This window comes from Juglans microcarpa x Juglans regia, chromosome 6D, assembly GCF_004785595.1.
Source record: "Juglans microcarpa x Juglans regia isolate MS1-56 chromosome 6D, Jm3101_v1.0, whole genome shotgun sequence".
In the NCBI taxonomy this organism is placed as follows: Eukaryota; Viridiplantae; Streptophyta; class Magnoliopsida; order Fagales; family Juglandaceae; genus Juglans; species Juglans microcarpa x Juglans regia.
The window spans coordinates 27,227,631-27,239,898 of NC_054604.1; the positions used below are offsets into that span (position 1 = coordinate 27,227,631).

General features: G+C 38.6%; 1 protein-coding gene across 2 annotated transcripts; it reads left to right on the plus strand.

Annotated features, from left to right (window-relative positions):
* Positions 1-7,215: 7,215 nt before the first annotated feature.
* LOC121234208 (trihelix transcription factor GTL1-like) lies at positions 7,216-11,917 on the plus strand. Of its 2 annotated transcripts, none has more exons than XM_041130059.1 (3): positions 7,216-8,383; positions 9,181-10,837; positions 10,977-11,134. In XM_041130059.1, the coding sequence occupies exons 1-3, from the start codon at positions 7,986-7,988 to the stop codon at positions 10,986-10,988; spliced, it is 2,067 nt and encodes a 688-aa protein (XP_040985993.1). In that variant the 5' UTR covers positions 7,216-7,985; the 3' UTR covers positions 10,989-11,134. The 2 variants fall into 2 exon arrangements, with proteins under 2 accessions (XP_040985993.1, XP_040985992.1); XM_041130058.1 differs by having other exon boundaries at positions 7,218-8,383; positions 10,973-11,917.
* The last annotated feature ends 351 nt before the right edge of the window (positions 11,918-12,268 follow it).

Genomic DNA, 12,268 nt, shown 5'->3' on the forward strand with positions numbered 1-12,268 from the left:
AGCAAGAAACTGTGGGGTCTGCTTTGCTTCATCTATCTATATATTGTGGCACTTCTTGATAAATAAATAAGTGCTGGAAAAGGATCCAGTAAATTTTACGTTACTGGAGAAAAAGAACATGAGATCAGTTAATTTCTTTTTATTCTAATTTTAATGAGAGATCATGAAGTGACAAGTATCAGATCTCAATAAATAAATAAATAATTAAACTTTATATATATATATATTATAATAGTTTAAGGTTGCGTTTGTATATTAAGCTGAGTTGATATGAGTTAAATTCTCTATAAATAATAATGAGTTGAGATGATGAAATAAGTTTTTGTGGGGTCTACTTAAGATGTGTTTGAATGTTAAAATGATTTTAAATATATTTATTGAAATTTAAAAAAAGTAATAAGTCTCGTGTGTAAAGATGTGTTGAATTGAAAAAAGTTATGAATCACACGTATAAAAATATTTTAAGTTAAGATGAGTTTAGTGATTTGAGAGTTGAGTATTTAAATATTAAACTCAATTTAAAATTAAACTTAACTGAATTGATCTCAATAAATCAGTCTAACAACCATACGGAAGGTTAACCTCTAAAATCACTGTAACACCCCGTATTTCAGTGTATTTTTACTGAAGGATTATTTTTGATTGTTCAAAAATTTATCCTCTTATTTTAAAATTGGTTGGATTTTTAGTAAGTTTATTTCTATGATTTTAATTTGGTGAAAATTATTTTTATGTGCTTTCCAAATATTTATTTATTGTTATGCATTTAAATTGCTTTTAATATTTAAATTAATTACTGTGGGATTTAATTATTTCAATTTGACTTTACCATTACGTTTAAATTATTTTATTTAACTTGTGGTTTTAAAATCATCTCCGTTGGATCATTTTTGTGACCCAAGTTATGAGGATTGGACCTCATTTCTTTTCCCTCTATTTTTCTTTCCTTCCTTTTTCTTTTCTTTCTTTTCTTTTTCTTCTTTATTTTCTCTCCTTCCCGCGCAACTCCCTCTCCCTCCCTCTCTCTCCGTCCGTTCTTCCTCTCCCCCAGCCCGCCGCCGTCGCGCCGCCGTGCGCGACACCGCCCAGCCGACCAGCTCCCCCTCCCTCCGGCGACCTCACCTCCCAAATCTCAGCCCCTACCTCGCCGCCGGTAGCCCACACGCACCCCACGAAGCCGCGGGCCACCTTCACGCCAGCGCCGCCGTGAGCCAGCGGTGGCCCTCACCGCCCAGCCCGCTAGCTTCCCTAGCCGCCGGCGACCTCACCCCACCAACCTCACCTCCATCCGTGCCGCCGTTAACCACCAGTAGCCCTTCGAAGCCGCGGCACTCTTTCCGCCGTTGCGCCGCCGTCGCACCGCCATTGGCCACCATCTTCCTACCACTTCATCCCCGACCTCTTGGCAACCCATTGGACCCAACCCCACCTCCGATCCGTCACCGGTGAAGCTCCACCATCTACATTTCCGATTTGGGCATTTTGGTCTTCTACCGCCCATTCCGCCGCCACCCACGGCAAACCACCGCCACCATTGGCTTCACCGACCTCTCTAGGCCCTACCCTACCATTTTTGGGTCTTCGTTTGTCCTCGTTGAAAAGTGGGTATCTGTGACCCACGGCCACAGTGTATTTTACACTGTGGTGTTGCTCAGAAATCACCACTTGCAACTTCGAGATCCTCCGAAAATTATTATATTGCACTGTAAGTATTTTCCTTAAAGAACTTTCGTGATTTAAATATATTTTTGCACTAACACATATTATCTGTGAATTGGTTTGTTTTGCCGGACTGAGTCCGAGGAGTTTCGGGGGTCGGATGGATTGTGGACGGAGTTGTGTGTTTGTTGCATTGTGAATTGTGGTTGTTGGTTGTTGATTACGGCTTGTTCATGTACATTGCATATTGCATGCATGATCATGTTTGTAAAGAAAACTGGGTTTTCGCATGATTGCATACATGTTCATGTGTTTATTGAAATTGGATTTTCATGTGAGTAAAAGGAAAAGAGACTGTAGGGATGGTGGTAAGCAGGGATGGTGGTTGTGTCCCGCCTGTGATTCCCGCCTACAGTGCTCTGTTAAGTATTCATTGTGTGTAAAGGAACTGTAGGGATGGTGGTAAGCAGGGATGGTGGTAGAGTCCCGCCTGTGATTCCCGCCTACGGTGCACGCGATAGGGATGGTGGTAAGCAGGGATGGTGGTTGTGTCCCGCCTGTGATTCCCGCCTACGGTGCACGCGGTAGGGATGGTGGTAAGCAGAGACGGTGGTAGAGTCCTGCCTGCGATTCCCGCCTACAGTGTCCGATAAATGGATTGTTTGTGTGAATCATTTTATGGGAAAATGTTTTACGGATATTTTGGGCCAAAATGAGATTTTTGGCGTGTGTTGGAAATAATCATTTTTCTGAGAAAAAATGATATTTTATGGCTAAATGTATTTTGCTATATTGTTGGTTGCATTAATGTATTTTTATCCCGAGAGTTGTTTGGTTTATACTTACCTGTGGTACTATTTTATGGTATCGCAGATTTTGATGCAGATGAGGATGACGAGCCTTAGTTTGGCTCCGGTGGAGGAGTGATCTGGGATTGCTCCTGTTTAGTGAGTTATGTTTTTATCAATTTATGTATTCACCTTTTGTATTATATTTGGGATGACTGTATATTTTTTTAAAGATAAATTGTGTTGAATATTTGTATTTAAATTTCTGGTACTTAGTTGACTTATTTATATTATCCGCTGCGACTTTTATTGTGCACCTTTGCATGTTGCACACACACTTGAGCACATTTTGTTGGGATGCGTGACAGTGTTGTCATCATCCTGACGTCACAATTCCCTTATTTTTTTGTACGTGAAAGTCGGAGCGTCACAATCACACTTACTTGCAGATAGTCAAGAAAATGAACTTCGAATATCCTTATAATTGTAAACAAAAGAAAAGAAAATCTCTAGCACGATGCATCTGATCTGTTATTGTAGGGATCTATGAAATGACCACTAATGTCGATCGAAGTTTGGTTAAAAAAGAGGGCTACTCACTTAGCAGATTTGGCATTAATTGTACTTTTTGGACCTTGTTTGGAGGCGATGAGGAGGGGTCTTAGAATTTGGGAACTACGTACGTACTTTGATGTTTGAACAGTGTACATATATCTTGGTACGCTGAACATTTCTTTTTTTGACTCTTGAATAGTATTTGTCATTTGAATGTCAGATTCAGTGTCTGCCCTGAGGTTGTTCTGGTGCCTGGTGGTGATCAAAGCTAACTGCATGCATGCATGACCCCATGCACCAGGCCGCAATTTTCAGAGAAAAACTGCCATAGAAATAGGAAGTAAACATAGGTGTGTGAATACTCGATTCGGATCCCGGCCTAGAGAGCTCGTATATATAGTTTAGAGTGGAAGAGGTTTAGACACATAATATAATATTTATTGAATATTTAATTTAATTCTAGAGTTTATTATATATATATATATATGATTTATTTTAATTCCAGAGTTTTTTTTTACCCGAAATGATCGTAATTTTACATTAATTGTACGACTCTGGAAACATATTGAACATGGGCTGCTGCAACACTACTATAAAGGCCTTGCACCCGTCAGAGAGGGAGGGGGGAGGGGGGGCGTTGTGTACGTTCCATTCAAACCTCCAAAGTTGCCATTTAGGTGGGCTGAAGCCGAGCACTTTTCAACCTACACGCACGTATCCATCCAAAGCCCTATTCTCGGTAAACTCCAAAAACTGCCATGCCTGCCTCTGCACTTCACTGCACTGTTATAAGATAGATCTGACGCGTAAAAACACAAAATAATACAGGTCTTCAAAGTTAAAACAACTAGTACAGTTATAAATATAAGAGAATTAAATATAAAAAATACATAAATACCTATTTCATAATTCATTTGATAAAATGTTAAATTAATATAAAATTAATTTAAATTTATAAATTTTTATTTTAACGGTTGAAAAGTTTATAATTTAATTTATTATCAAATATTTATTTTTAATATAAATATATGAAGAGAGAGAGAGAGAGAGAGAGAGAGTAGTTTAAAAAAAAAAGAAAAAAATAAACAGAGAGGTGAGAAGGGAGAAGCAAGAGGCATGTGGAGTGATGTGGGCATGGGGGGCAGTAGATGGCTGGCAGTTAGGGTCTTTTCTTCACAAATCCTGGAGAAACGCCACGCACGTTCTTACCACCACCTCACGATTAGGGCCCCACTTCCTCCCTCTTCTACAGCTGTACCTTTCTGTTCTTGTCTGCCTCTAACTCCATTTCCTCCTTTCCCTTTCATTCCTTTTTATTTTCAATGTGATATTTTACTATCTATGAATAGGAACTATAATTAATAATTACAATGTATTTAATTATTAAGATGAATGAAAACTACGTGACCTAATATAGTTTTATTAATGATATTTATTAAGAGCGAAAATATCAATTATCAAAATTAATAATTTCAAGATTGCGTGTATCGTGACGGGAAATTCATGATACGTGTTAAATAAATATATATATATTGTTACTTAATATTTAATTTTAGTTGAGAATATTTGAATCTAACACAATTTGTTGTCATGTTTTATTCCTTGTCACTTGATCCAACGCGTGAATGCAAGCAAATAATAAAAGTTTGGTAATACGTATGGAATATTAGTCGTATACGTTTAATGTATTGAAGTAACAGAAAAATATTACAGTCACAAAGAGATATCATCAAAATAAATTTATAAATTTACATGATTTTATATAATATGTTAAATTTATTTTATAATAAAAATAATTTTATAATTTAATGTTTCACGTTAAATCACGTTAATTTGTAAATTTATTTTTATAAAATATCTTTATATCTAAAACATTTATCTTGAAATAATAAAAATTAAAAGGGGGAGAGAAAATCTAAACTTGATACTTGATAGACAAAACATAGTCGATTCTAAAGAGATGGGGATGTGACTTTTGTGGGAAGAGAGTCCCGAATGTAGGAATAATACAACGTGTGATTCGTACCATTAAAAATACTTAAGATTTCCAAGGGGGGCCTAACCTTCCTACCACTCGGCGGTGGCATTTTATTATTCTTTTCTTTTCCATTTTTTTTTAACCATACTTGGTACAACTCACAAATACCGCATTAATCCAAGTCGACATGCATACGTTTATATACCCAGCAAGTCTTGTGTTCAATGATTTAATATCATATAAAAATAAATTTATAAATTGACGTATTTTGATATAATAAATTATATATTTAAATAGATAAATATAATATTTTATAATTTAAAATAATCGAGATGGAAAGTGAAGGGAATTGTGGTTGCAGTTAGAGTAGGAAAACGGGGCAGCTACATATGAGGCTATGAGCAAGCATGAGTGATGGTTTAGCTGGGTAAGGAAGAGGTAATACGGAATCTAAAGACAGCCCAATCACATGTAACTTATTCAAGGCTGTCAGAAATAGACGGGTCCGACAACTTCAACTTTGTTATAAAACCTTTTTCGATCCGCAACTCTTAACTTTGTTAAAAACTAAACTAAAGTCATCTCTGACACCACCACAGGTTTATGTCTAATGCCTTTTAACCTTCTTTGCTTCTACCTAACTGCTTCCTGTCCTCGCACCGCATCTCCATTTTCGGATTTTGAGAGATGATTTATTTTGTAACAATAGATACTATTCTCTTTTAAAAGTAGTATTTTTAATTAATTTAGATAATCTTTTCAAGTTCTTAGAGTATTTTTAGTTAACTTTAAATTGATTCCATAATATTTATAGTTATTTGAGTAAATCTTCGGACAATATTAAATATTTAATAAATTTTAAAGACTTATTTTATATATCTGTTTCTTTTTACTCTAAACTAAGTTTGGTTACGAACTGTAGATCTCTATTTTTCCTTATTAAATGTTGTCATTTCTAATCACATTATTTAAAATGTTTCACATCAAGAAAAATGATAGGAGATGATAAAGTTAAGGATAAAGACTACCATTACTTAACTTGCTAATAATGTAGAGAAACATGTTATTCTATATCAAGTTATAAATAAAGTATTTTGAACATTTTAATGGGAGAATTGAAAAATTAAAATCATGTTGAAATTAGAATGCACACATTTTACAAGTCTTTCTTTTTTTAAAAAAATGAAAATGAAAATAAAATAGTTTTGAATAATACTAAGTAGAAGGTTTAAATAGACAAATCTTACCTCTTTGTAAAAACAGTTCTTTTATATACAGTCGTTAGATATGATCGGCGTACAATCGTTCATGCCACATTAGATTTAAAATGAATTGTTTATTCTTTCTCTAAACGCACATATTCTCTCTCATCAATACTCTTTCTATCTCTTATTTCTCGGGTCGTCTCTCTCATCAGCTCAGTCTTTATCTCTCATCAGTTCCATTAGCTCGGTCTCTCTCAATAAGTATCTCCACGTCAACCTCGTTTGCAAGCTATCTGTACTATGCCCTTGCAACAAATATTTTTCTTGAAAAAAAGTAATTTTACTAATAAATAATAAGTTTTTTACATTTCATTTAAATGATATCAATTTTTTTAAAAAATTTATATAAAATTTATCTATTTAAAATTCATAAAAATAATAATTTTACATTTGGAGTGGAGCATTAATTATAGAGGAAACAGTAGCTGTGAGTGATGGATGGTACCATGTGGTTCCATTAGGGTTAAATTTTAACTCTGGTCAAGTCGGAGCGTAGATATTCTGATTCCTAAAGCCCTCAGACTTCAATCTTCGAGTTTGTTCCGACCCAGAAAATAACGAATCACTGAAACTTTTTTTAAAAAAAATAAAGTAATAAAAAAATAAAACTATCGACTTCGAACGCTAAAAATAAAAAAAGAAAGAAAGAAAAGAGAAGAAGAATATGGTACGGGCCACTGTGCGCAAGACCTTGACAAAGCGAAACAAAAACCCAATAAGGAAACGCCGGGTGGACAGAAAGATGGAGTTTTTGGTAAATTCGATGGATAAAATGATTGGAACGAGAAGGGATGGAATTTTATTCGGAGAGAAGAAGATGGGTGGGAGTACTTGTGAGTGCGTGTGTGTTTGTGTCTGTGACGGATTGTTTTGCCATTTTATTTTTATTTTTTCTTCTTCTTTTGTTTTGAAAGTAATATTAAATTGTTGGTAAATGGTTCTAACAATTATTAGCTGCAAAGTGAGAGAACTCTGCTGACAACACAGCGTCTCCTTTGTCTTATCATTTCTTTCTCTCTCTTTCTCTCTCTGTCTCTCTTAATCATCATAATCCTCATAATCGTCACCTCCATTCATTTCTCTGTCTGTCTGTCTCTCTCTCTCTCTCTCTACATTTATCACTTTCTTTCACACACAGCCCCATCTTCTCTTTCACTTTGCTCTTCCATCCCAGTCAATTCTTTTTTATTTTTTTTTTTTCAGAACAGAGCAGAGCCGAGCCAGGGCAGGGGCAGTGCCAGTGCAGTTGATGATGTTGATGATTACGCTCGTCTGCTTATCTTCTCTTTCTTCTTTACTGCCTGCTTTTCTTTGAATCTTATTTTCTTTTTCTTGGGTTTTTGGGTTTCAGAAATTATAGTGAATAAACAAAGGAATTAAGATCAAATCTGAAGGGCAGCACTAACTCATAGAAATTCACTTTCTGGGCTTTCTATCTTTCCAGTTGTCGACTGTCCTTTCTTTTCTCCCACTTATTGACATCCCATAACCTTCGCCTTCCACCAAAACTTGTCTTTGTGCTTTCTCTCTGTCTGTCTGTCTCTCCCGCATAAGCCACTTCCGCACCTCTCATGACGAGTGAGTGTGAATGAGGGAGGAAGAAAGTAGAGAGAAATCGAGTGAATTGTATAGAAGAAGTCGAGGAAGATCCGCTGGATCGTTTATCGCTACGAGGACTTTTAAATTGAACAATCTTTCAGAATTTGGAAATAGAAGCACAAGTCCATTGGAAGATTAAAGATGCAAGAAGGAGGAGTATCTAAATCCCAGTACGGAGTGTCAGCCGAGATGGGCAGTAGTACTCCTGCCATGGCTGCTACTGCTGCAGCAACATCAGTAGGTCAGCCGGTGGGTATGGAAAGCGAGCAATCCCAGCTGGTAGAAGCCGCCTCGCCTATTAGCAGCCGGCCTCCTGCCTCTGCAGCTATGAATTTGGATGAGCTGATGCCTCTACAGAGCGGTGGTGCGGGTGCAGATGAGGATGCACTCGCTGCCGCTGTCGGAGATGGAGGAGGTGTTGGCGGCGGAAATCGGTGGCCTCGTCAAGAGACCTTGGCACTTCTCAAGATTAGGTCGGAGATGGATGCAGTCTTCCGTGATGCCACACTCAAGGGTCCCCTCTGGGAAGATGTTTCTAGGTAATCATATATACCTGAATCATGATCAATTTCTTCAAACCCAATATCGTTTCTTCCATTTCCGCAAAGCATACAAAACATATACATGCACACAAAAATCTTTCAGCTAAAAACAGAAAAAAAATCCTTTTCTTTATCTAAACGCATTGTGAGCCAAAAGCTTAGATATAAAGCTTTTGTGGTGGTGGTTTATTCATGGAATGGACTGATGGGCTTGCTGGTATTCTTCGCAAGATCCCTCTCACACACGCACTCTCATTCTCTGTACAAAAGCGCACATGGCTTCTTATCTCTTTCCCTCACGATTCACGAGATAGCTAGCCATCCATCGTCCTCGCTCTCTCTCCTTTTTATTTTTTCAGAACGGCCCAGATCCGCTGCATGAATCGCAGCCAATCCCCTTGTACACAGTAAAAAGAAAAAGAAAAAAATTCACTTAGTTTATTATTTTTCTGCCAGTGATTGAAAATCCCAAGAGGAATTCTTCTCTCCTTTGTATTTTCTAGTTGCGAGATAAAATTTAAAAACAAAAAGGAAAAAGAGACGGTAGCTGTAGCGTTTTTTCCCCGACTTTCTCTCTCTTCGCTCTTTATTTATGGAGCACTTTTTTTTGCCACTGATAAAACCGATCGATTAGAATCTTAGATTATGTATCAGAGGGAAAGAAGAAGTCAGTTCTGGGTTTGTTTTTCTTTTTAATTTCCTTGCAGTTGAAAGATATGATCTTTGTAAAACCTGAATTGTGATAGGGTTTTTTGTGAATAAATTTAAGTAAGATAGATCTGGGTTGGTGCCAGGAAGCTGGCGGAGCTGGGATACAAAAGGAATGCAAAGAAATGCAAGGAAAAATTCGAAAACGTCCACAAGTACTACAAGCGAACAAAGGAAGGCCGAGCTGGTCGTCAAGATGGGAAAAGCTACAAGTTTTTCAGCGAGCTTGAGGCTCTCCATAGCTCAGCTGCCAGTAGTAGCGTCGCCGGCAAAAACGCCTCGGCTTCCCTCCTAGTGCCGCCGGCGACAGCTACCGTCACAATTAACCCAGTGGTTGCTCCTGTTTCCACTGGGACCGACATCGGTGGCATGATCAGCAGCCCCATGCCGATCTCATCCAATATCAGACTTCCCCAAGTCCTTCCAGGTCTCGGCATGTTTCCTCCTGATCCTAGTGCGGCAGTGCTTGCACCGGCTGTCGTTTCTGGATCTGTCATAGCACCAGCAGCCCAGCCTATCGGTGTCAGCTTCTCATCTAACAGCTCTTCATCTTCTCCGGGCTCCGATGAAGACGATGATGACGAGGAGGAGAGCCTAGAGGTGGAGCCATCGAACGTAGGAAGCAGCCGCAAGCGTAAACGGGGGTCCAAAAAAGCTGGCGGCAGCAGTGACACCCGCAGAATGATGGAGTTCTTCGAGAATCTAATGAAACAGGTAATGCACAAGCAAGAAGTCATGCAGCAGAGATTTTTGGAGGCAATAGAGAAGAGAGAGCAAGACAGGATGATAAGAGAAGAAGCTTGGAAGAGACAAGAGATGGCTAGGCTGGCCCGCGAGCACGAGCTCATGGCTCAGGACCGGGCCATCTCTGCTTCCAGGGATGCCGCTGTAGTCGCTTTTCTACAAAAGATTACTGGCCAGCCCATCCAACAACCTACACCTGCAAGCAACAGTCCTGCTGCCCCACCACCGGCTGTGCCACCTTCTCATGTCCCCTCGCCAGTGCCGGCGGCGACGCAACCACCACAACCGTCACAGCAGCAGCAGCAACAACAGCAGCAGCAGCAGCAACAACAGCAGCAAGCTCTACAACATTCTCATCGACATACCCAAGTAGTGATGGCAATCCCAGAACAACAGGTACTACCACAGGAAATAATTAGTGGGGGAGGAGGGAGCTTTGAACCTGCTTCCTCGAGATGGCCTAAGGTAGAGGTTCTTGCACTTATAAAGTTGAGGAGTGGACTTGAATCGAGGTATCAGGAGGCAGGGCCCAAGGGCCCACTTTGGGAAGAAATTTCTGCAGGGATGCAGCGGATGGGCTACAAGAGGAATGCCAAGAGGTGCAAGGAAAAATGGGAGAACATCAATAAGTACTACAAGAAGGTAAAGGAAAGCAACAAGAAACGTCCCGAAGATGCCAAAACCTGTCCTTATTTTCACGAACTAGATGCTCTTTATCGGAAAAAGATACTTGGCAGCTCTAGCAGTGGTGGCAGCGGCAACAGCAGTTTCCTTGATCAGAACAGGCGGCAGCTGCAGCAGCAACAACCAGAGAACATAGAATTGGATCCAAGCGTTGCCCCAGAAATTGCACCACTGCCACAACCACAAACTACACTTGCCAGTACGGAGTCAGATAACAAAAATGGATCAGCTAGTACAGATGTACAGGCCCAGGCAAGCAGCATTGCTTTGCCAGAAGGCCTCTTTGGAGAAACAATTGGAGGGGCTCCCAAAAAGGTAAACTCACTCCCTAAAGTTTTATCAAATATAGTAATTCCATTATTAGGGATATTCTTGCTTAATTTCTGGCTGATGATCAGCACCTTACGTGACAACAAGAGAAAATGCTGATTCTTGTTTTCCAATTTGAAGCCAGAAGACATTGTGAAGGAGTTAATGGAGGAGCGGGAGCAACATCATCAACCACAACAACGACTAATTCTAGATGAATATGATAAAATTGAGGATGCTGATAGCGACAATATTGATCAAGAGGAAGACGAAGATGAAGACGAGGACGAAGACTTGGAAGAGGAGGGGAAAATGGATTATAAGATAGAGTTTCAGAGACAGAATGCAGGGCCCCCTAATGGAGGAGGAAATGGGGCACCCTCCTTTTTGGCCGTGGTTCAATAGAGCTCCACATCCATGGCCAATGGTGATCAGGTCCTCCTCGCCAAAACTGTATCATATATATACAAATATATGTATACATGCATATATATATATAGATGCATATATATATGCATATATATGTAGAGAGAGAGAGAGAGAGAGAGAGAGAGAGAGAGAGAGAGAGATAGAGGTTCAGAAGTTCACATCATGGAAGATCCCTAGCTAACTTCCGAGAGGAAAGCTTGATAATTTTAATTCTTTCTAACTTCCATCACCATTACCTTCTTCCATTTGTCGGTAGCTTTGTCAAGGAGGGAAACCTTGGATCGATGGCAGTGTACCAGATTTTTCTAATTTATTGATTTGTTGGTGAATAAACCGTTTCGAAAGGCAAACGGGAGCAATATTTGAATTGAGAGAGAAATAAGCTTGCCCAGCATGCAGCAGCTGCGTCATCTTCTTCATCTTCATCAATGCACGTGTTACACACGAGCATGGAGAGTTAAGAGAATGAAAGGCAGATAGCTAGGTTTGAAAGCAGAAGAAGCAGATCATCATGTACTTTCAGGTTTCTAATTTTCTATTTTATTTTTTAGAACTTTGCTTTTTTTCTTCCATGCTTGGTTTGGACGAAGAAAGATAGTGCATGGGTATTCAGATATTCATCCTTATTATTCAATTTGTAATAACTCCAATTGCCAATTTCATTTCCTAAGTTCCATAAAAAAATATGATGCGATATCTCATATTGTAGATCAGTTATTTTTATTTAACAAATCATATAAAATTATATCAATTTGTGAATTTATTTTTATATAATTTCTCTATATTTATAGTATCGTATCTTAAGATTTTAATAAGAAAAGAAGTAAAAAAATATTATAGATCGAAACAATCCGTACAAAATGAAAAAAAATTAATTGTAAAGGAGGGGAGTGAAGAAATCATGCATTGATAGTGAAATAAATGGGATTCTTGTTGCTGATGAAAATGAAATTCCCAAGACATTAATCATATATAGACATCAATCATGCATTAGTGGTCATGAAATAA

Excerpts from the sequence above, each read along its gene's own strand:
- LOC121234208 (XM_041130058.1), top strand. The coding sequence starts at position 7,986 with ATGCAAGAAGGAGGAGTATCTAAATCCCAGTACGGAGTGTCAGCCGAG. Across the intron at positions 8,384-9,180 it reads CTCTGGGAAGATGTTTCTAG|GAAGCTGGCGGAGCTGGGAT; the intron begins GTAATCATATAT and ends GGTTGGTGCCAG. Across the intron at positions 10,838-10,972 it reads TTGGAGGGGCTCCCAAAAAG|CCAGAAGACATTGTGAAGGA; the intron begins GTAAACTCACTC and ends TCCAATTTGAAG.